This window comes from Simochromis diagramma, unplaced genomic scaffold, assembly GCF_900408965.1.
Source record: "Simochromis diagramma unplaced genomic scaffold, fSimDia1.1 OVJJ01000596.1, whole genome shotgun sequence".
In the NCBI taxonomy this organism is placed as follows: Eukaryota; Metazoa; Chordata; class Actinopteri; order Cichliformes; family Cichlidae; genus Simochromis; species Simochromis diagramma.
Genome location: NW_024387245.1, coordinates 9,804,142 through 9,829,732, shown reverse-complemented (window position 1 = coordinate 9,829,732; position 25,591 = coordinate 9,804,142). Strand labels below are relative to the sequence as shown.

Genomic DNA, 25,591 nt, shown 5'->3' with positions numbered 1-25,591 from the left:
GCACCTAATTCAAGGGATGAACCAGTGTTGCATCTACTCACAAAAGACATCTTTAGAAAGAACCAAAGTAACCTGTTGCAAAGACACTTGAATTGTTTCCAATTCTTTAGTTGGAGTTATAGAAAATGCCAAAAACTGACAGGCATAAATTCATATTTTTTCAGCAACAAGGTGATTTTCAAATAGCTACTAGCCAAAATCTTGGCATATCTTAGCATTAAAGCCTCATCAGAAGTTGGCCATCAAGAAGCCATTCTTAAGGAAGCAAAACAGGGAGAAAAGGCTGAAGTATGCCAACTTTTAAGAACTGGGCTGAAAAATCAGTGACAATAGGTTTTATGGAATGATGAACCCACATTCATCATTTTTAATTCAAATTGTCATCATTGTATACAAACGAGGTCAGGAGAGTAGGTGTCTAAAGCCATCTGGGAAACACGGTGGAAGCTCTGTCATGGTTTGGTTTGGGGCTGCATTTCACCCAGTGCTGCTGGAGATCTTGTCAAAACTGATGGAATAATGAATCCACAAAAGGAAAGTCAGATTTTTATCTGCCATGCAATACCTTATGGAAAAAATTTGGATGCCAACAGCTTAGTTTTTCAGCATGGAAATCATCTCAAACGTATTGCTAATGGAGTAAAAATGTACCTGGAAAAAACAGATATGAGTCATGGATTGGTCTCCCCAGAGCCCAGACTTCAACATTACTGAAGCAGTGTGGGATAATCGTGTGAGAGAATTGAACCAAAGGCAGCCAACATACAAAGAAGAGCTTTGAATGTCTTTGAAGAAGCCTGGAGAACTTTTCCTAAAGACTGCTTAAAGAAATGACAAGAAAGCTTGCAGAAGAGTTTATGCTATGTTGAAGAATAATTGAGCTCAAGCTCAGTAGAATTGTATAACTCTGTTTTTACCTAATATATTGTACTTCCATGTATGTTTTTCTTTTGCCAAGAATAAAAAAAAAATCAGCACATGGCGACATGTTTCCCAACTCAGCAGAAAAACAGCAAGTATGGCAGCCCTCCTGTTCATTCACCAGCCTTTTAATGCTAATGTAATCAACAGAGTGTACAATTTCACACCCCTCTGTAGCGTGGAATGTATTAAACAATCCATCAATCCAGTCACACCCTTTGTGTGGCTGGATTGATGGATTGACGACTGAGAGTGTTAGGACAAATACCCAGTAGATGTCGAGTGTCATTTTAAAATTTAATTTAGATTAATTAAGGCAGATAGGAAAACTGTGGATGTGCTTCTTGGGTGTAAATGTGACTAATTAATGTTGCACGCATAATATCTACATGTTCACGGACCTGCAAATACAGAAATGTGCTATAGACTTTGAAAGACAAATGTGAAAGTTAAAGCTCATAGTGTAATGCTGCTCATCAACTGCTTAATGAAGCGGTAAATGAGGTGTATGGAACCATATGCGCGTCTCATATTCTCTTTGAGGTGAGAAGTAAGGTGTACATGTTGGGGATGCACATGGGCGTGAAAGATGTGTGCGCTGAAGGCTCAGCAATTCATCGGCTGCTCGTTCTCTTCTTTGAAAAGATGAAAGCACATTTCTTACATTGCATACAATAAAACAGTAGCTGTCCTTGAGCCTGTTACTTTTTTGCAGTGTTTAGTTAAAGAGCAGATTAAGTGATTAAAATTCCTCAGCTATTTTTTTTCCCAGTGGTCTGGAGTATGTAGCCTGTTTGTCAGCTGTTGCAAACCTATTCAGCTTGTCTTCAATGTTTGAATAAAACAGGCATAAAAAGAATACAATATGGAACACAATATACTTTTAATGTGAATATATCGGGTGTGCCTGTTTTACAATTCAAGACCCCAAACACGGAGCAAACTGATAATACTGAGCAATGTGTGCCTAAATAGATTGGTTAGAAAAAAATGTGATAGCTTGATTGACTGCAGTAGGTAGAAAAAACCTTTGTCATCTAATACTACACATGCTGTCTTCTGGCACAGCCAAGGCAAGTGCAAGCTTGAAGCATGGTCTACAGACCAGTGATAAAGTACTGTAATTTTTTTTAATCAATATGTAATGCAGCGCTCTTCATTTATTTGCAGTTCATATTATACTGCAATATTGCAACGACACATAGGACTACATCCACGCAGCATTTCTCTTAAGTTTGAACTCTTCTACACTGGCCAACAATCGCACTGACATATTAGAGCGTCAAGGAAAGTATATAAGGAAAGTTTAAAAAAAAAAGAAAAGAAAAAAAGATTACAGGTAAAAAATACTAATTCTCAAAATGCTGCTATTGAACCAAAAGATTTGTACTTGATTTTTCTCAGATGTAAGGTGGGACATTAGGGCCACATGAAGTAAACAATATTAGTCAAACTGTCAAAATGCGGAGATTAATCTTGCACCAGTCTCTGCTTTTGTCCTTGCTCTAATAAAAGGATGTTGTGCTTCTTGGGTGCCATGGCCTTCAGCTTAAGTGGGTTCATGCTGTGTGTGTTAGAGGCTAAGCAAGTAGCATTTCTACTACATGGTTCTGACGCCGTTGAAGGTTGCATGAAAACAAAAGAGTTTTTTGTTCTTAAACTGTATGTCAGTCAGTCATGAAACTCTCTTCTGTCACCATCAGTCAGTAAAATAAGGATGACTCTAAATGTTCAGTGATGCGAGCCTCTTTTTGAATATACAGTTTTCACCCACTTCCAGTCATTTACCAATATGCCACACTGCAGACCAGTAGCAAGGGAAATATCTACTCATTAAGAAGAATTCACCAAAATTCTCTATGCTATAGATTAAAATATGATGCACAAGCATGCTCGAAAGAAATTAAATATCAAATTACTTCGTTTGAAAGTAGGAGACTGATTAATAACATGAGAGCCGCTTGAGCGAGTAGATGTAGATTAGTGTAAAGCGGAAAAATTACATCTGACATGGATAAATCATGCCAAGAATTAGCCATTTAAAACTTTAAGAAGGGTCTCTTTGGGCAAGGAACCAGAGGAGAGACGGTTGGGAGTGATGTGCAGCAAGAGGTCTAGATTGCAGCGACTCTGCCTCGCAATTCACAGGACTTCTGCTACTAACATCTAGGTGCCAGATACCACAGGGGACCTTTAGAGGTCTTACAGAGTCCATGCCTTGGCTGGTCAGTGCTGTTTTTGCAGCAATACCAAAGCATATTAGGTAAAGGTGTTCCTAATACTTATGTCTACATATGGCTTATGTATCTATACAACTTTATCTTGATCATCATTTATAGCAAAAAAGACACAAATATGGTCTTTCTTCAAATAAGCATTCTTTCTAGCATCTTTATTCCACAGACAATGGATCACTGCATGGTGACAGCACTTTCAAACCAGCAGCAATAAAATCCATAAATCTGATACATGTTGATAGGTTCAGGATCATAATACCAAAGCGTTAAATTGGTAATCTAACTTCACTTCAAAGAGATGCTAAATGCACACACATGGAAAAGGCACAAAAATGAAGAAAGATACTCAACAACTGTTATTGGAAACACAACGCAAATAAGCATCTGTTCATTTCTGCCATTCTGTCTGACTCATGTATAGATTTTACACTGAATATATGCAGTGTTCTCATTAGTATTGCTGGATAGAGATTGGCCGTCATTGAAATATAATACAGATAAAGCGGTTTCCTGCAAAATGATTAGTATCCTCCCTGTAATTGGTGCCAAGGTACAAGAACTAAGTCATTTTTTGTGGTGTGAGAATTGGCCAAGTGTCCACTGAAATGCTTGCAAATTTACTGCTGAGATAAACTACTTAAAGTTCCTATTTTTGAAGAAAAGTCCAAGTTATGCAGATGATATATATTAATACACTAAACTATATATTTCAGCTTAATAAATCACACCAAAGACCACAAAAAAAGGCATTTAGATGTCTGGGGCTCTTTCATCGTACATTAAAGTGATGAAACCTCAATTTTCCATTGCCCTTGAAACTATTTACAGTTTATAGGTTCATGCAGTGATAGCTCTACTGCAATGCTGAATACTTGTTAGTTCTACATGATCAGTCAGTGCTATGCTGTATGAGTCCTGCTACTGTTATAGCGCTCCATACAGCATTGTGGGATTACACAAATTCTTCTTTCTTGTCCACATTTATTCTATATTAGCCAGTACACGGGACAGCTAGTGTGCAACTGTTTTCTACTATCACGGTTTTTAGGTCCAAGCGACACAGTCTCAGAGGCCACTGTAGCTCCATGCTAAGAGAAAAAAGGTCTTTAAGCAAATTGTTCTGATGCAGCTCGTCACCTTGGACAGAAGACCCTCTCCCATTGTAGTCCAAGCCTCTCAAACCCCAATTGAGGGAATCTGCCTTTAAACAGTCCATGTGGATTGAGTGAGCCCAGGGTCCGCCTTCTCCAGACCCTTAGGGCTATATAAAGCTCCACCAGAGCCTCTCAGGGGTTAGAGGAATGTGATTGCCAAACAGAGCCCTGGACTTTTGACACACACTCACATGCAGTACATACTGCCTTCATGCTGGCACCCATGCTTCACACGATGGTTGATTTCTCAGAGAAATACCTGGAAAGGTAAGAGCAACTGTGTTGGGCGTGTGTGGATTTAACTGCGGTTTGAATGTTGTTAACGAGAATTAGAAACATCAGCAGGGAGATTGAGAAAAGTGTGAGCAGGGGCTGGTTTGAGTCCCACATGGATTATTGCTCTTAGGCTGGTAGGAAGCTATCTGACCTCTACATGGATCTCATTTGACAGTCACAATGAGGGAAAAGAATCCCCCGCGAGGCTGAAGGACTGAGACTATTTTGGAGGAAACAGCTTTTACTTCTAACTTGAGGCTGTCCCTTTTTCTTAATATACGCAGCCTGGATTTCAGGAATAGGATTGCTCATGTGGTCTTTGTGGCTAGGAAGGTGAGTTTCTCTGAAATAGAGCTCTTTTTTTAGCCTTGATTGAGGGAGATGGTGGACGTGATGGTGTTATATTTATAGACAAAATTTAGGACAATTCCCTTTTTCATTGTTCTTCCAGGAATATTCAAGGGCTACTTCCTGTTGGTTACGATTCCCATGAGTATTATCTTGATGAATGTGGCTTGTGTTTCTGGACACCACTGTTTTGTGAGTGAAGACTCTACAATGCAAGTGCTTACAATTTCCCCACATAAATCTCACAGTTATTTTGACACAACCCTTGACCCGTTATAGCGACACACACACATATACACAAACAGGCACATGTGCCAGCACAGCGTTATTTGTGTGTCATGTCCAGCATCTAGTTCACAGGCAAACGGCCTTGAGTAAACAAGATCTGCTGGACACAAGACTGCGCAAATATGGGCTTAACAAAAGTTTAAGCACAGTTATTATGATAAATGTAGTGAGCGGTATACTGCAATGAAGTGGAGGTTTGGATTTGTCTTGTGCTTATATGGTACACTGTGCTCTGCAATATGTCTGTCTACAGCTGTCTCCCCATGTGCTACAAGAGCCTTTCCCAGAGAGTGCGGCCTACTTTCAAGAACACCAGGAATAGCCAGGGGGGTGCTATTAGTACGACTAATGTGAGCCAAGCAAAGAGGGAATAAAGAGCATGGAAACCTGCAGATAATTGCAGCGCAAAAGACCTCTTGCTCCTTCACTCAAGCACGTAAAAGTGTTCTCTCTCGCAGAGACGCAAGCAGGCGCATAGCGTGCGTACACATTATACCTGCGCCTCACGTTTTGCAGTGGTCACTGTGTTTAATAAAGCAAAAACAGCAGCATAGATATGGAAAAGGACTAGAGGCCGATTTAGAGCTCAAGAGAGGCAGTAAAGAGGAACTTTAAATAGAGAGGTACTCAAGGTCAGAGGCTGTGAGGACTGCGACTGTGTATGTACCATTAACACATAAAGAGCAGAGGTACAAAGAGCACCGGATAGATAACTGTTCAGCACAGTATTATGGTTAAGTGACTTTTGTCAAGTACAAGAAGACTTTCCATCTCCAGGACTGAACAAAATGATACGTAAAATTATGTAACTGCACTTTCTTCTGCCTTTTTATGTGAGAAGCAGCAGGCTTTGCCAGTATTACAACTGCTTCATGTTTTTATGTTGCTCTTTTATTATTTTTATATGTGTGCTAATGGTTCAAAGGGGCTTTAACCAGGACGTTCTTCCTTTGTTTGGGTGATTATTTACATTAATGTGATTGTGAAGAGTCGTCCGCACAAATCACTTAATCTAGCTCTGTAAGATAGTGAAAACCAGGACTATGAAAGCCTTTCTTGAATTGGTGGAAGTGGTGTTTACTTCCGTTGACCAAATAATCACACAGGCAATTTATTTCATGGCTGCAGCAGCAGAGTTCCTGCAATTACTGAAAGGCATACACAGAAACAAAGTGTTAATGCACTCCAGGCTGTGTTGATTTAAATAGAGAATGGTAACATGTGTCACTTATTCCACAGCTGGCATTGTGTTTGAGTTTGTTTGTTGTTGTTTTTAAATGGATGGAAAGATCATTTAAGAAGATGATGTAAGCTGCTTGGGTGTGCAGTATCCAGTGGCATCCACTTGGTGGCAGAAGAGAAACATACATTTCCTTTAGCTGTTGTGACATCATTGTCACATTATTGACACATGGGCTCAGCTTGTATAAAACCAGACAGAAATACATAAAGCAGCTTTGTGATGGGAAGAGTGAATTTTTCAGCTCTTATAAAACGCTCCTTTCTTTTTTTTTTAAACTCACATGCACTTGCAAGACAGAGCTTTCCTTTATGTTAACACATGCCCAGCTTAAACGTAAATTGCCTCGGGTACAAACTAAATATAGAACCGTCTAATAAACCCAGCCCTGATGTTACGAGTTTATTTAACAGCACAAGGTTTTTCTTTTTCTTTCCCAGCAGTAATATCCTTCAGACTCGAGCGGTTCACGAGGATGCCGTGTAAGAGCCCTGTACAGCAGTTAAACATCTGGATTTGAGTCTGTTTCACGCAGAGCGCTTGTGCTATAGCAATCAATGGATGAGTCATCTTCTCTTAAAGATATTTCCATTTCCCCGGTTACCTGGCCTGAAAAAAAGGCTCTCACATGGATTTTTCTAGATCTATATCTCAGCTACAGGGCTTTTTTCATAGAACAAATTTCCATTTTTCACCATTTTAGCATTAAAGGAAGTACAAAGGAGCACAAGAGTGATAAACACAGGCCCTTTTAGTTCCTGTTAATTTCACTGTACCAAAGACTGGCTGCATTTCTCCATCAGGGCACTTATTGTGTAGTTCTAAATTAATGGGAGGGAATGTAACAAAGCAGCCAGAATTTTAATTTGCGTCTGATTTTAGACAAGAAGGGCAGATGCTTATATTTTCAAAAAATATAGGGTATACTAATGCTATTAGTTTTTCTAACAAGGAAGCCAGTTTTTCCACAAGAAATTCTCTGCTGCTGCTTGTTTGCATGAAATCAGAATACTGTGTGATTTGAAGCAGCTTGTGATCCATTTATTTCCTTCTGCTGATCCAGTCCTGGGTCATGGGAGACTAGAGACCATCCCAGCTGCAAACTAAAATAAAATTTAAAAAAATCTAAAACAGGAATATTACTATCTCTAAACATCTTCCAGAAAGATAATGAAAGAAAGAAAAACATAAATAGATAAAAGATCTCATCAGCACTTTCTTTTTCAGGTTACAGCTCTTTACAGTTTCCTTCTTTCTGGACTATCCCACAAGCACCCCATGTGAAACCATAAGTCTGAAAAGTGCAAATACTCCTTTTTTGTGGTCACACGATCCTGATTTTAAAGGAGCGATTAGCATTTTGCCAACCGTTCGTGCACTTGTGTGGTTACATGTGTACAGGCATGTTTCTACTTCACCTGTCCTGCAGCCTTTGGAAAAACTCAAATCAGCAGCGAACTTTGTTCTCTGTAGCTGCGACGCTACTTTTAAGCATTGCAAAAATAGCAAAAATATACGCAAACACACTGGTAGAGACTTTGAGTTTTCCAACACCTGTCTGGCATGAAAGCTCCAGTGAAGTGGGCACGAGCTGGCACAGGTGCAGAGGGGTTCTTTGAAATGGTTGTATGTCTGTTCTTTTATTACTCTCCATGAATATTCACGTGCTATATTTGTGCTAATCCGCAAGTGCCGGGCTCTTCCGTCCTCCTGTGTGTGCATGTTTGAATGATAGCTGTCTATAACTGGAAGCCCTGTTTCTTAATTTAGGGTGTGCATGCTCTCCTGGGGGGGTTGTCAGTTGGCAGGGGGACAGTTTGCAGTGATTAGAGCCAGCCCAGCGCACAACGTTGTGCTGCATTATTAGCAGGCCAGTCAATCCACAGTGGAAATCAAAAGCAGGGACTCAGGAAATGGGTGTTGAGTGAGGTCACATCCCAATGAGGCAGCACGTGCTCCAGGTCAGGAAAAGCCAGGACACGCACCATGGGATTATGGGAATACGCAGAATCCTGCTGGGGGGGCCCATGGGTACATAGGACTGGTGTGCTACCTTATCTGAGACTCGATGTGGCGCATGCGCAGCAGGGCGTCTCTGTGTGTAAGATGGTTGGAGAAAGGTGAAACAGGTGAGGTGGGCGGTCAGGAGGGTGTTGGGTGCTGCTTCTGGATGAAAGCAGCAGAGCACTTGGGGATGTCACCGTGCGCCTTTGGCCTAGGTCAGTTTTCTCTCAGAAACCCCTCAAGGCACATGGAGAATGGCGTGATGAAACAGAGGAGTGAGGACTGAGTCTCTCTCCTCCTTCTCTGCCACATTCGTTTAGTCCCTGCCGAGGAACCTGCCAGGGACACATCTACAGGAAAGGCTGTTAGAGAAATTAGACTGACACGAGAGGCGCTGACAAGAAGCGGCGAAAAAAGGAAATTGACATCTGCTGCTGGAGAATTCTGTGCCATCACACCAACATATCCGGCTGACAACTAGAATGTACATAATGCTTACCTCCTTGTTTTTCTGGCTTTTGATTGGTTTGCTTTTGTATGGATTGGATTTACAGCACTGTGGAGCTTAATTGCTGATTCCATGCGTTGGATTGTTTCAGTTATGGATTTTGGACTTGGAAACTCAACAAACTTTCTTCCCATGTCTCCTTTTTTTGTCTTCCTTCTCTATCCACTTTATTTCATTTTCTTACCCTTCCTTCCTTCACATCACTTCCTCCTCTCTTCTACCTTTCTTTTACTCAGGGCCAAAGACATGAAGAATCGGCTGGCTTTCCTGCGGAGGAGGAATGAGTCCCCAGGAAGCAACCCAGCCGGGAAGTTAGACAAATCTATGAAGTCAGTCAAGTAAGTGGCCACTTCCTGACAGCGTGCGGTGGTGGGTGTGTGTCAGACGGTTTTCTGGATCTCACCACAACTGGTGATGACCTGGCTCTTGGAAGACAGATATGTGGGCAGAGATGGGAGTGTGCTTGCAGTTTGGCATCAATTAAATGAATGGGAGAGTGTGTGAGTAAGGCTGGCATGCCAGAAGGAAGGAAGGCATAATGCTTGGATGCAGCCCTTTAACTTCTCTGTGAACTATATTCATCAGTTGAGTAGATTCATATTTATTTGTGTGGATCATTTGGCATCAAATAGGCAGAGTAAATATCCATCCCCAATGTATTCAAGGTATAGCTAATATAACCATAATAATCATAGTTTTTGTGGCAGTGCATCTTATCTGGTCTGCTCGATTTAAAAAGGAAGTTAATCTGTCTTTATGTCATTACTTAGAAGACGTAAGAACAAGGAAAAAGTGTAATATGCAACAAAGTTTGTTGGCGAGTCAGGTGAGGTAATAGAATATACTATGAAACTAAAATATTGTCCCAAATAAGGCCTGACACGTGGATTGCAGCGGGCTAAGATTGGCCGTTAAAAAGGCATACTTCATTGCAGGATACAAAAAAAGAGGCAGCAGGGGGCAGACAGATACCCATATGAGTAGGAGGTCTTAAACCAGGCTGCGCATCCTCATTGGCTGGCTGAAGCCACTCCCCCTCTCCACTGCCTTCCAAGTTGCATTGAATGCAACTATAAAAGCCTCCCCCCACCACTACAGTGGAGCAGACTCATGGCTCTCGCTGTTGTGACCATTCATAAGGTAGAACCGAATGTGAGAGACTAGACACAGAGTGGAAGGAAGCAGTGAGAGATAGAGAGATAGAGGACGTGTCTGCATCTGCATTTCCTCTCACCTGCCCAGCAAAGTTCTGCGGATGGGTCACACAATGAGAAACCTGGCTGAAATGGGCTTGTTAAAGAATCGCTCTGCTTTCATCTGCAGGCCCACCCCAGAGGAAGCGCTCAAATGGGGGGACTCGCTTGATAAGCTGCTGTCTCACAAATGTAAGTGACTGGATTTTTTTCTCTCGACTTTTGCCTCATGTGTTTTACATTCTTGTGTTTTACATTGCTGTTTAGTGCAGCATGGTTTTAGACTCAGAGTGCATGCTTAAGGTGGTGAGGGAAGTAGATGAGCACTGAAACTATGCACTTACTGACATATACATGCACACACATACACGTTGTTTATGTAAATGTGCAGCTTTCAGCAAGTTTCCATAACCTAAAAGACACTATTCATAATTGAGACAGAATGACAAAGTGAGACCAACACAGGCATCTCGCTCTTGTGCTGCTATTCTGAGGTTTTCCACAATTCATCACCCACGATCTGCTCCCGATTCTTTTACAAAAGCCAAAAGCTGACACGACGCCAGCGCTACATCTGCTAGTCATTCGGTTTTGCTGGCCTCTTTATTTGCTCTCTTTTAATTTCCTTACCTCATTCCTGCTTACCAGAATGAGGTAAGAGATGACTGCGTGCATTGGCTCTGCTTATCAGCGTGGGTGATTCATGGGAACGGAAAGGTGCAGACAGGAGCTGTGGGAGGACAAGGTTTCCTGCTATTCTCTCTCCTGGATGCCTTCTTCCTTAAATCATTAACAGGACCAAAACTTAAAAAAAAAACAGACCAAAGTGCCTCATAGTTATTCCCCCCCCCCCCTTTACACTGAAACAGTCACTTCTTTGTTCATTCGCAGCTTGTGCATAGGAGCAGCATTGCCATCATGCCCCAAATATTAAGGAATTACAGAGTCACAGGGGTGATGTCACTTAAAAGGCTGTTGAACAGTTGAATGTGCGCTGCTGTATTCAGGTTCTCTTTTTTTTCACGATTCACTTTATTCCAACCACATGACTCAAAAGGCCGTCACCGAGTTATTTTTAGACACTGAAACTCTGAGGAGGGCTTCAGCTTTGAGGTTGCCATGGCACTTTAGTCAACTCTCTCCTTGTTTATTCTCCTCCTTCCCCTCCCACCCCTCTGCTTTCCCCTCAGATGGTCTGGCAGCATTCAGAGCTTTCCTGCGCACAGAGTTCAGCGAGGAGAATCTGGAATTCTGGCTAGCATGTGAGGAATACAAGAAGATCAAGTCGCAGTCCAAGATGGCCTCAAAAGCCAAGAAAATATTTGCAGAATACATCGCTATCCAGTCTTGTAAAGAGGTGAGTGCGAATGAACGCAGCCTGTAAAAAAGGGCTTGAAAATGGTAAAGGAAACATGCATTTATTCCTAGACTTATTCTCACTTATTTTGGCTCTGCAGGTAAATCTGGATTCATACACTAGAGATCACACTAAGGACAACCTGCAGAATGTGACACGCTCCTGCTTTGACCTAGCTCAGAGGCGGATATACGGGCTGATGGAAAAGGACTCATACCCCCGATTCCTGCGCTCTGAACTCTACTTGGACTTAATCAACCAAAAAAAGCCTAGCTCCACTTCAACTTCATCTTCGTCATAAGAGACTAGAAAAAAAAGAAGATGAAGAGAAGAGAAAGATGATGAGAGTAAAAAAGAGGCCAGACTTGAAAAGTTATACGTAGAGTGGGTGGGATGTGCGCTTCTTTGTCTGCCTTTATTTTTTATTTTCGTCTTTCAGTCTGTTCATTATTTGCTGTTGTGGTGTGAGAGGTCACGGCAAACATATGGCACTGCAAAGGAATGTAGTTTACATAGTTATGGGTGAATGGCTCGACTGATGAGTGGATGGATGGATGCAGACGCCCATGAGCAAGGGCTGGAGCAGGAGCTGGACGCTTGTCTCATCACTGATTTTTGTTCTCCTTTTTTCATTCATATTGTCAGCAAAAAAAAAAATCAATTTGTTTGTGTTTTTGTCCAGTTGTACTGGAGTAAAGGAGGAGTTGCATCATAAAAAAAAGAAATCCCTGCGACACGAAGACAGTCCGGTACTGTTTTATCACTTTTCCGCCCCCTTCCTTTATTTCTTTTGAGAATTCCCTCCTTTGCTCCATCACGTCTCTCTCTGCGAAGCAACTTCAAAGCTGTCGGTACGATGCGACGTCCTCTTCCTTCACGTTCTCTCATCAGACTCTGTGACAGAGGAGGAAAAATCAAGCTGATGTCTGAATGAAAAGCCACCGGCGTGGCTCAGGTTTCACACGCATCCGTTTAAACCCTGCTTCCGCTCGAAGCTTCTATAAATGGCTTTCACCTTAGTTTGTTCATAAGACTGTGGAAAGACGACGTGAGTGTTCAGCACAAAGACAAAGACGGGCAAAGAACACAGACGTATAAGTAGTAGATGGACAAAACGCAAATATGTGTCTCACATTAAAAGACATTAAAATCTACAAACACACAAAAAACCCAAGACGACTTGCTTCCCGTCTCCATAGACTGTTTACGACAAGGAAGGAAAATCCAAGAGGAAGAAGATTAAAAACATCTCCTTTAACATTGTAGCTCATTATGGACTAATCAAGGAACCATTCTCAGGACATTGCTATGACAGGTTACTGCTTAGTTTATGTGCTTTTCTGTTTCTGTTTTTATACACAGTTTTTTTTACATGCTTTAGGGTTCCAACATGCACTCCCCGCTCATACTGAGCAATACACGAGAGGTTGCTCGTTTCACAGAGAAAAAAAAAGCTTCACATGTACAAAGGTTTGCTATTTATTTAGATTAACTTGCTGGATGCTTCTGCAGACTTCCTCACGTCCTCCAAGGCACTCAGCTGAAAGCTCTCACTGTTCAATTTAACCACCAAACAGGTCCAGTGCTGTCCTGAACTTTTAAGTGCAATATTTTATTGTTTCTTTTTATTTTTTATTTTATTTTAATATGATATTTGGTTTGTTTCTTTGGTCGTTTTTTTTAATGGGGAAGACGGAACAGTTTGAGCTCTGTATTAACTTTATTTGTTAAGAGAAAAAAAAAAATACTTAGAGCTATAAGGTTGACTTACAGCGTAAACTTTCAAGAAGCATAAGTAGTTTAAGCAAGTGATTCTAACTGTGTGTTAACTCTCCCCTCCCCCCCGGCAGCAGGCAGCTGGGGGAAGGGGGCAATATGGTTGTAAATATAATTCTTTAAGAAAAATATGTGATAGCACATTTAAAAAAAAACGAAACAAAAAAACCCCAAAAAAGCCAAACAAGTCCCTGCTGGTGATGAACGTGGGACCCGGCTGTATCTATGTAAATATGAGAGACTCAAAACTATAAGATGACATGTATTGTTTAAAAAATAAAAATAAAAAATTAGGTGAGCGAGAGCAGGTACAGTCTGCTCTTTTCCCTGGTCATACACTGCTTGTAAGGAGTATCATTATCACTGTTTACAATTCAAAATGCATCTCCGGTAATAGCAAGTGAAAACAGTAGAGTACATGTGGTGTCATTGCTAATGATAAATAAACCAACCAACTGATGACATAAGATGTCTCTTGTCTGTGCATTCTTTTTCTTTTTTATGTTATTTTGTTTTTAATGCCTATCTGTGTTGGTCACAAACATGCTGAGATGTAATGTGATGTGCTTTTCAGGTGGTCCGTGAGCTCCCGCGCACACTCCCAGAGAAACAAAACACATGCATTAAGCATGAAGTTTCCCGAAGGAAGTGTTGACATTTTGGAAAACGCATTCATTTGCCTTTTTGAAGCTAGCCTCGGCACATAATTATATTAGGTGAGCATAAAAACTGGATGACATTTAGTCTGGCTTAGTCCAAGCACACACCAGACGTCTTTTGAAAGGAAGTTGTAATTTTGGGCAGTTTTTTGAGTTACATTAATTTCTTTCCACACACCTATCAAGCCGCAACTTCAGTTTTTGATATGTGACGAGTCTTGAGTGTTTGAACTGAAGGCTCATCCAAGAGGCGATACTACTGATGGAAGTATTTAACCCAGAGTGGGGCTGTTCACTTGGTCCTGAGGGTTCAGTCAGTATTAAAAACGTGACTGAACTGTGAAAAAAGAGGTGGGAAATTTCCGATGTGAACATTATGGTCTGAGAAAATCAAACTATCTGGAGAGGAGTGAAAGAGGTCATCTACGTCCATTGTGAACGACCATTGTTGAACAGAGGTGGTGGCTTTTGACACCAGCTGTCAGCCACCTACAACTCAGACTTCTCAGGCGATTCAACCCCCACTCACCCCTCGACCCATGTGACCTTAATAACTCACATGACGGCAGGGTGGGAAAGAAGTCACTCCTCGGCCACTGTGGCCATAATGACCCACACCTTGTTTAACACCTTTAAAAAAAGATCCTTTTTATTAATTTTTTAGTTTTATAATAAATATTTAAACTGCCAAATATAAAACAATTAAAATAGACAGTTGTTTTCAAACCTTGCAAACGCTCAAAAAGTGTGGCTTTAGAAAACAATTTGGAACAATGATTGTGAACATTGAGACTTGCCCTGATCCCAGCTGTCTTGTTTTCTAAAAAGAGGACGGTGTAAATGTGACACAGGGTCGAGGGCTGGCTGGGTTTTTGGGTTGGGATGAGAGAAACAGTTGGAGGTCTGTGAGAGTCGTGTGTGTGTGTTTGTCTGTGTTTTTTTGGGGGAGTTGATCAGTCTGAAGTGGCGTTGGAGACAGTAGTAACAGCACCTAATCCTCTTTACCAGTTGCCATCTGTTTTGACAGACACAGCTTCTTTTTTCCAAAAGTGCTTCCTCTCTGAAGTGCTTCCCCTTGGCCGTCTCTATGTATTGAAAATATATACTTTTGTTCATTTTCTTTTTTTTTTTGCTCATCCTTTCTACCAAACAAAGTTCATACTCATGAGCTACTTTGCCAATTCTTTTTCCTTCCTTAATGTCATTTGTGTCACTGTTTTTAAATTCAGCTGTCAACTCCAAAACACATCCATCTCACATTTCCTGCCCAGATCCCTCACGTCCCTCAACCATGTCTCTCAGTCTTTCCTCCTCTGCGACAGCCTCTTATCGCACCATTCCTGTCAAGTGATAACTTGCTACCAGGATATTGCATGACAGCTAGTACACTTAGTTTCATTTTTTTATATCATTTTTTACTGTACTTTGCTTTTCAGTTTACCAGCATTCACAGGCACACATAAAAAAACTAGAATGATATATAAAATTCCAGTTTCTGACTTTAACTTTCCCGCTTCTTGATTTCTTAGTTTTTTGCATATATTTGTCATACTTGCATGTTTCAGATCATCAAACTAATTTTAAGAACTGCAGGTCTCACTTCCCTCAGTCAAGGTCAGTGTTCATGACTCACAAAAGGCTTGTCTCACATAAACAAAAAACATCTTAATGATCCACAAGACTTTGGGGAAAATATTCTGTGGACTAACAAGACAACAATTAGACTTTTTTGTTACATCTGGTGTAAAACTAACAAAGATTTTATTGATGGCTATTTAAAGCTCTTCTTTGGATGCTAGCTGCCATTTGTTCCATTCTCTGTCAGATGATCCCCCACTGCGTCGATAATGAATGATGGATTGGACTCCTGGGAGGCTGATAGTGTTATATTGTGTGTTTTTCTATCTAAATATGCTTTTACTATATTGCTACCATGGATGCAGCCACTCCCAATCAATTGCTGGGATGGTGGATCCAAATCACATGGTACTTTCCTGCCTTCATAGTTCCATCTGTTTTGGCAACATCCCAAACCATGACAGAGCCTCCACCAGTCCAGTCCTTGAACCTGAAAATAGTCAAGTACAAGACCAGACTGACACTAAGTGAAAAAGCAGCCACTGTCCAAGAAAAAGTTTTGAAAGACTTTCTTAAAAAAAAAAACAACCTTGAGAATTATTGCTCAAGATTACTTTATGAAAATTTTAGCCTGTATTCTTGTAAGCAAAATACTAAGAAATGAGGGGTGACTCAATACTTGTTCACAGCACAGCATCACACAGTAAGTGACAAAAGACGTGAAGCACATCAGACGTATCCATTTATGATTTGAGTACTCACAGGTTCTATTTTTGGTTTTTCTGGGGCTGACCTCGCAGCTACAGGGGGATCTCACACCAACTGAGAGGCGAGCAAGAGGAGGACACTCTGTATAATTCACCCTCCACACAGAAAAAGACTATAGCAAGCTCTAACTACCTATGCAATGACAACCCAAATGACTTTCTAGCTATCGAGCAAGTAAATTTGTGTCAAACTAATCTAAAGTGAGGCTAGTTCAGATAAGACACACAGCTAGCTTTCTGTTGCTTATTCCATGGAAGCATGACACATTCTAGCTAGTTTTGCACAGTACTGCATATTGCTGCTGTAAAAAGTTGGGAATCTCTGTTTAATTTGGTTGCTTCAGCCACTCAAGGAAGTTTATGTGACTTGGTTTAAACTTGGATTGCCCATGCCGCTTCAAATAGCTTTATACAACATTCATAACAGCATTTCCAAGAGTGTTTCGAGTTCATACAATTTATGTCAGAAATATTAAAACATATGTTTAACATCATCACTGGGCAATCACTGGGTGAAATATATAATATATGTTGGATATTTTGCATAGTGAAGAGAAAGCATGTGAACTAAACAGAATCATGACACACTGTCTTGCTGGATTCAGCGGCGGTTCCCTGCTTGTATCCCATGTATCTGTGCAGCAGTCACAGGGGCTTAAGCCTCACTTAATCCTTAATTCTCAGATCAGCCTATCCTTTCAGCTCTGGCACGTTTGCAAAAGAAACATCATATCTTCCCTTCTGCACTCGATGACTCAGCAAACCCCTCAATCCTGGATGCTGTTGAGGGACTTTAATCTGCGTTTATTTGTTCCTTACTCCAATGTGTGCATACTTCAATAAACAAGCCTGTTATGTTAACACTATTAGCCCAAGTCTCAGCAGTTATTTTAGAACAATGATGCAGATACAAAAGAGGTATTCATCCTGCTACATTCACTGCATTTCCTGACCAAATTCATGAGAGTCAACGACTCTGGAACCCTTTTGCACATGTGGATGGGAGTAGAAAGAGAATAAACTTTCTTTTTGTCTTTTATATCATTAAACTACATAAAAAAAAGTGTCAGTACATTTTCCCTTGTGTCTTATTTAATTTCCTCAGAAAGATATACAATTATCTTCTGAGATTTTATCCTTATTGAGCTGTTTTCACGTGAACCCGATTTATTGTCCTAACAAAGCTAATGAGATGGAGAGCAGCGATGTCCACAAGTGAACCAGACAAAAACAAAGATTTAAGGTAACCCCTGGAGGTAAAGAGGAGAAAAGGCAGGTGTTCCACAACAAAACACTTTAAATGATGAATGCTGTGAGTGAAGTAATGCTAATCCTAAATACACTTCACTAATAGGATTGTAATCAACTGAAAACCCACTGACTTCATCAGATTACAAGCCAGGAAAATCCTATAGACAGTGTTGTTACCTGAACCTGCTTCTTGAATAGAACATAAGATGTCTACATTTAGATACATCCGTAATTACGTCAGTGCCATGAAATGCTTTGTTCTGTTGGTTTTATTAATTTGCTCATCTGGGATAGGCTCCTTGTCCCCTGCTAAGTTGAACTAAGTGGAAAAACACAGATGGATTTCTGTCTCCCCAAAAACTGCTTAAACCAACTGGGAAAAAATTCCCATTCCCCTTTTTTCCTGCTCAGCATTATCATGACTAAAATATTGATGAAGTCCCTTTTTTTTTTATAAAAGGAAGAGGAAAAAATTATGTTTAGAAAAATGTTTCTGGTCCCAGATTTGATTCTGCCAGCTGGTGTCTGCCTGTGTGGGCTGTTTTCAGTAAGGTGGGGCTTTAATCTTTACAGATAACAATAATTAAAAACAAAAAAGCAAAAAACACACACAACCCCCCCCCCCAAAAATAAAATAAAATAAAATAAAATAAATAAAAATAAACACAGGAGCACCAAACAGAGATAGTCAAACTAAAATTAATTTTAATACTACCATTTGGCAAAATAGAGAGAACAACGAAACACAAAGGGACCTTTACATAAACACAGATTGAGACAGAGGGAGGAAATAAATGTGGAAATTCAGAAACAAATAAACACAAATCACAAACTCAAGTAGAATATGAAGCTAAATAAAGGCCAAAGAATCAAAACTAAAACTAGAATAGTAAAACCATCTGAACAACCAAAACATTACAACATCTAAATCTAAGATTTAAAAGCATAAAACAAAGGACAGAACAAAAACTCTTCACTAGAATATGAATAGAGAAATATTAATATTGAGGGAGAACATGATGCAAACTTAAAAGAAATACAAGCCCTATAACATTAATTAGATTTTTGAAATATATCTATCATTCAGATTTCTAACAAGAAGAAAATGCAAACCACTAAGAACCTAAACTAACATTAGCATAACACTAGCATGCAGCAAAAATACAAAACACAAAACCCTGAAGCGAAAGCCTGGCAGTGTGGCTTTTGGCACCACATCATATGACAGCTGGGACAGACTCCAGCCCCCCTGCAAACCTAAACTGGATAGGCAGTTAAGAAAATGGATTGACGAGAGAAGACACCATACTAGCATCTGGTTAATGTGATGCAGTGGATTATGTCATTGGCAAAAGAGCCGGCAAACTAAAGTTAGCAGTGCACTTTCTAATGTTGATATTTGTTTGGCGGAAGCAGGATGAAAACAGTGTAGATATTTGAATCTTAGATAAGAACTATAGCAGTGGAGCTAATGTGTGCTGCTATTTAAAGTTTGTGGCTTTTACAAGCATGCAGAGGGTTGCTACCTGCTTAGCATCACCGTAGCGATAGTCTGTAGTGACATTACCTTGTATTTATGCAAATACAAATTTGCTTTGATATATATATATACACATATATATTTTTAAAAAATTCCCCGCTGGCCCCCGCGGGCGGTCTGTCCTTCAAGCTCTTCTCTGAGCCCTTGCTATTTCTCGAGCTTCTCGTGTACCTTCTTTCTGATGTTGCTGTCATTGGGAACCCGCTACATCGATCACTACGGCCGTCTTCTTCTGTTTGTCTACCACCACTATGTCCGGTTGGTTAGCCACCACCATTTTGTCCGTCTGTATCTGAAAGTCCCTCAGGATCTTAGCTCGGTCATTCTCCACCACCCTAGGGGGCGTCTCCCATTTTGACCTCGGGACTTCCAGGCCATATTCGGCACAGATGTTTCTGTATACTATGCCGGCACGATCTATGTGCTCTTCTATCCAGGTATGATTATTTCTGCATTGGCAGCGTGAGATCAATATCATGCTTAAAAATGAAGCTCGGTACAGTTAGATTCTCTCTGACGGTATGGCATAGTGGATCGGATTCAGAGGGTACATTTCTGCATTCATATTTCCATCAGTTTTGACCAGATCCCCAACAGTGCTGGCTGAATTCCAACTCCAAACCATGAACGAGCCTTTACCATCTTACCAGTCATCCAGTTTCCTTAACTTTGTAAGGAAAAACTCCACACCATTGCTGAGGACATGCAAATTTTTGGAGAACCCTTTGGGAATCAAAGTCCAAAAATTCTTGAACTTTTTGCAAACAGTCTGTTAATAACAAAGTTCCCAGAGATACAATTTAAAGCTAGTTCTTTGCTAAGTTGTTTGCCTGCTGAGCTTTGTGCCTTTTTTATGCTTGAATGATTCATAGGTCGGTGTCAAGTGGCCTAACAAACAAAAATAATTTCTTTGAAAATGTTTAGGTACAAAGACTGGACTGACAATCAGTGAAAAAGCAGCCGAGGTCCAAAGAAAAACTCTGGAGAACCACTGTTCAAGAACACCTTTTAAAAAATTACAAGGAAGTCTGGCTCCTTGGAAGCAAAAGATAAAGAAATGAGGAGTAGCTTACGACTTTAGCTCTGCACTGTAAGTACCGTGGATGCTTCAGTTAATGTTCACGTCCAAAAATCAGAAAAAAAGAAGCTATTACGTCAACAGGCTATTTCTCAAATTGCTGATGCTTGGAATACTTTGAGCGGCATAATCACTAGCTCTGAGTCTAACCTAACACCTTTGGGTTGTGGTTGAATAGCACGAATGCGCAGCGGTCAAAGCACGGATCAGAGAGGTTTCCCCACATCTCAAACACCATGGACTGATACCTGTTAGAAGCAAAGAAGGGCCTGCCTTATTTGGCCATGCTGTTCTTCATAAAGGTCACAGTGAGTGCGTGGATCACGAGGAAATGCAACAACAACAAAAAATCCCATACGCAGGTCCTTCACCAGCAAAAATGTTGACTCATAGGAGGAAAAGTAAAAGTGTATGTTTATATAAAATAAAAGCCCAATCTAGATTCAATTTAAGAACAAATCTAATCACAATCACAGTTGCTTTTAAAGCATCTTTATAAGCCAACTGGTGTTGAGCAGTGTATCAGAGCTCCTCAAATTCTTTTTTTGTGTTCTTTTATTCTTATCAAATCTGGTCACCTCTTTGATTCCCCCCCATCTCTGTATGTCCTACTTACCAGACTGCTGGTGGCAACCTCACCAACAATTACACAACTTATTTCCTTCCCCTGTGCACCTTAATTCAGATTAATGAGCCTACTGTGTGGAGCTGGCATTAGTCTGTGTGTGTCATCCAAAGTCGTTATGTGATACAGGGGAAATGCATCAAGCTTGTGAAATCACCGGGGGCGCGTCACGCCGAACTCACTGCCCCTAAATCTAGTTTGACTCATGGGTAGATTAAAATGTTTCATCACCAATTACTGTTGGAGTAAATCTGCATGGGGGATGCATTTTTTCCCCGTCGTTAGATCTTGGTTATTAGCTTTGTCACGCTGTCTTTTATGTGAGTTCTGTGGGTTCTCGAAGATCTGGATTGTACCTGTAAAGCAATGTAGGTCAACTTCTGTTGTTTTTAAAATGTGCTGTATAAAAGAAATTGACTCCACTTGACTACACTCTAAGAAGAAGCAGATTTCTAGAGGGAGCGAGGTTTTTAATCACAGGTCTTCATAAAAATGGGGATTTACATAGTTGCTGTAGCTGCAAAACTTGTGCTATTCATGTGACAAGAAAATACTATACATAAAAAAACAAAAAGTGGACTGAAAGCTTTTGAGACAGTTTCACTTTTAATCTAAAAAGAACGTGAAACTTGAAGTTTAGCAGGCATTTAAAAAACTGAAAAACTAGCGAAAACTGAATGATGACCCATAATGGGGAAATGGTAGCATGGGATCATAAACTTTCTTTGAGCTGATTGCTATCTGTCTTCCATATTTGAGGACCTCAGCTCAGAAAATGACTGAAAACATGTTTCATGCATTGATGAAATACCCATAACAACTCAGTCTTGGGCAACAATCAGAACTGTACCTCTCTTTTCACCAGACACACAATTCAATCGCTTGTCATCGCTTTTACTGCTGTACTTTTCACCCAGCTTTGTTTACCACTGTATAGTACACTCAGATCCTCCACTCCTCCTGACCTTGCCAGATAAGGTCGAACTACTCATCTGTCCGCTGCTGCCATGTGGCTTTGGATTATCTTAAGGCCATGGCTTGGAACATAAGGAGAAGCTGGGACAGAATCGAGGGAAGCTGGAAGCAAAAGGATTGGGGCTGTGGCACTGTGCACTAATAAACAGACTCAATGAATGGGATTTCCAGTAATTTTTCTAAATGTGGAGTATATTTAACTGCTGATTTAATTTATGATCCGACAGAGGTGGAAATTGAGGACATGGAAACTAACACTGCGCTGTTACTATGGGTAACAAAAGTCCGTTTAGTAGCCCTGTAAAATAGTCCCCCTTAAATGGAGATCAAAGTGCATTTTCAGGCATAATGTGAATTCATTTAGCCAGCTTGTATCAGCTGATCATCAGCTGACTCCTCTGAATAGACAGATTCACTTTAGAGGGGTATTTTGGAAATCCTATTATTTGATTTGTAGCTGCTATTTATAGCGAGCAGAAGTCAAACCATTTAACATTCTGCATTCACTCACATAATAAAACTCATGTAATCTGATTTGATCACAGACAACATTCACAAAGTTAACTGATGAATTTCAGAATGTCGATTTAGACTGGTTATTAGTATTTATCAAACTGTCTGGTAAAGCGACTGCACGCTAACTGCAACACAGAAAAGATCAGAAAATGTTGCCTGATCTGATGAGTCTCGACTTCTGCCATGACACGATAGCAGAAAATGAGAGCAGCTGCTTTCAGTAGGTGCCATCTAGGACTACTGAGCAAAGACCCATCTCCACTAGTCTCTTAACCAAATGTTGTGTTTACAGTGTAGTGTATAACAAGGAAGAAGAGCTTTTCCTAGTATCAACACTTCCACACCTAAGAACAAAAGTGTTATAATTTGGTTATATGTAAACAAGCAGACAAGCGTTAGCCTGATACGATAGGATGGTAGAGAGAGAATTTGGTCTAAACAACTTGAAATCATGGAGCCATCCTTCCTTGTATTGACAGTTCAGGCTGCTGCTTGTGGTATAATGCCATTGGTGATATTTCCTCGGCACACTTTAGGTCCCTTAGTACCACCTAAGAGTTGTTTAAACACCTCAGTCTACTCAAGTATTGTTGTTGTCTAACCCTTTATGACCACAGTGCACCCATCTTCTCATGACTGCCTCTCACAGGATAACACACTATGTCACAAAGCTGAAATCATCTCAGAGTAATTTGTTGACATGACAATGATGTCAGTGTACTCAAATGGCCTCTGCAGTAACACATGGATGCCCAACCTGGTACTGGCAAGATGTTCCAAAAAAAGAAAGGTTTCCAGTGAGATGTGTCTACTATACCTTCAGATTTATCACAAAGGGTTTAAATCCAGCTTCAAAGTTGTTATTTTTTCAAATGTTTTATGGAACTTTGAAAAAAGTCTTAATGCAACCTAAGAAAAACAAAGAAATGAAATCAGTAAAAGAAAGCATATCATTATCAATCATAGCACTTCATTTAACCTTCTTTTATTCAAATTGATTTCTTATTCATTTTCAGGTTTTTTTTTTCTTGTTTGTTTCCTTGGCGATTGTGTGTGATGACACAAATTTGTTCCCCTACATTTCCTGCCTAACAAACCAAAACACAAAGACACACATTAGAAACTCCTTGGCACACATATAAACCTGGCCCACACGTACCAATATATACAAAGTTTACACCTGGATTAAGTGTACTGAGCTGTATCTGCAGGTGGTTGCCACAGCTGAATGATTTATCCATTTTCCACTTCTCTGTCACAGACCCTTGGTTATGCAACAATTTAACACTAACCAGACAGCCTTTCAGCTTTTCTTGCTTTCCAGTTCTTGCCTTATCTTCTCTGTCCTACCTTATTTTATGTTTCCAGTTTGCTGTGTTTGTTCATACAATGCAGTAATAAGGCAAATCTCAGCTGCAGCCAAGAAGCATTTTTGCTCCTCCTTATAGAAACAACACAAATAACAGATTTCAGAAATAACAGAAAATGGCCTGGGTGGGCATGTGGGAATCAAAACAAAATCGTGACCACTGCCTGTATGGAGGATACCTGATTGCAATCAGCTATACAGTAACAAGCATCCAAGATACATTTGGAAAAGATCTCCCCTACTTATAAGGCCCCATTTGCAGAAATAGAAATATGTTGGCAGCACGTATGACTCTGAGCTCAGTTGTATAAAGTTTGTCCATCAGCAAGAATGATGAGCTAAAGGGGGTTTACAGTAGTTTCCATCTTGGCTGTGAGTCATACATCTGCAAACTGGATCTCCTTGAGATTTATGTCAGCCAAGTCTGTGCAAGTTAATGCAGGAAAGCCACAAAGAGAGCACAGAATGAGTAAGTATAATCATAATGGCAGATGAACAGAGATATGATTGCCGGGTTTTCAGAACAAATCAGAATATTTATGATAATAAAAACATAATGAATAAAAGTTTGCGTTGTATTTTTAAAATTATATTAATAGAAAAGTAAGAAAAGGCATGGTGATAAGAATAAATAAGCAAACAGGCATTAAAGAGGATTAGGGATCTGAATGACGATGAACTCTTTCCCCTCTAATTAAGTTCTCTTTACAATGTTCTGTTTCTCTGCATTTCTACATCCACATATTTAACTGTTATGCATTGATGCAAATGCTTGTTTACAAATTTCATGCTGTGCTCACAGTCGAATGCACTTACATATTTCCTAGAAGGACAAAAATCTATTGAAAAGTCATTATACCGTGTGTGTGTGTGTGTGTGTGTGTGTGTGTGTGTGTGTGTGTGTGTGTGTGTGTGTGTGTGTGTGTGTGTGGCTGCAGAATGGAAAACATTAACTATGAGCTTAACCACAGCTCGATGCTCTCCAAGTAATTTTTTACAGATTGGATAAAAAAAAAACAGAACATCACAGTAAAAATAGTCGATCACCGTTTTAGGTTTGTGCAACCCTCAACAACAGCTTAGGTATTAGCAAGTATTTTCATCAGACGCCTTCATATCTTCAAGAGCCAAAAACAAGAGGGAGAAGTCAAACCTCTGAGTGATAACATCCATTTAGAGCAGCCCTGGATTTGTTGGGGCAGGTTACTGTCTGACATTAGAGTGACTAGCTTCCTCTCCTGTCTGTCAAAGTCTGATTACTTAGTGTGAAGTAAAAGGGGGTGTCAGTTTTGGGGAGTGGCACTGTCATACAGGCTGACACGTCAACAGCTGTTCTCTGTTGGCTTCAGGCTGCATTCGGTGATTGCAGACCATTAATTCTTTGATGGCTGTACATTTATAGCCCCCTATAAAAGTGGATTGTAAACATCAGGTAAAAATATAACAGAGGGGCTGGGGACATGAAAGGAGGGATGGTGCAAATTATGAAATAGAAAATAAGAGCTCAAGGTCGAGGGTCGGACAATCACAGTGTAGCATATGTAACTGTTAAGCGTGCGAGGAAGTAACATAAACATGATATTGCATTAATGAGCTTGTTCTCATGATAAACTCTCATGTTGGACTGTATAATCTACAGTTTACCATTCCAAATGATGCGTATAGCAATAACCTGATGGTAGCAATAGTCCATTCATCACAAGTAGCAAATGGGTCACATCGAAGAGTGAAACTCAACATTTTAAATACAAAAAAATCAGAATAAAATGAGGTGATTTGCAAGTGAAGTTGCTAGTGCAACATAATGAGCAGCATTATCTGCTGTTCTGTATTACAGAGCTTCACTGTGCCTATGGCTGATCTGCTAAAACACTTTAAACTTGGGCCTACTGTGCTCACTGAGATGCCTGTTGCTGCTTGTATTTTTCCCT

General features: G+C 40.3%; 1 protein-coding gene across 9 annotated transcripts in view; it reads left to right on the top strand.

Annotated features, from left to right (window-relative positions):
• The window catches only part of rgs3a (regulator of G protein signaling 3a), a 121,924-nt gene extending 108,155 nt beyond the window's left edge, over nt 1–13,769 (top strand). For 7 of the 9 annotated variants that reach the window (XM_040053169.1, XM_040053168.1, XM_040053167.1 and 4 more), the window contains 4 exons: nt 9,213–9,314; nt 10,300–10,361; nt 11,360–11,526; nt 11,627–13,769. In XM_040053169.1, coding sequence (XP_039909103.1) covers nt 9,213–9,314; nt 10,300–10,361; nt 11,360–11,526; nt 11,627–11,827 — 532 coding nt within the window. In that variant the 3' untranslated portion in view covers nt 11,828–13,769. Of the gene's footprint in view, nt 1–3,969; nt 8,953–9,212; nt 9,315–10,299; nt 10,362–11,359; nt 11,527–11,626 lie in introns of those variants that run through there. The other 2 variants (XM_040053176.1, XM_040053174.1) reach the window with 2 other exon arrangements.
• Nucleotides 13,770–25,591: the final 11,822 nt, after the last annotated feature.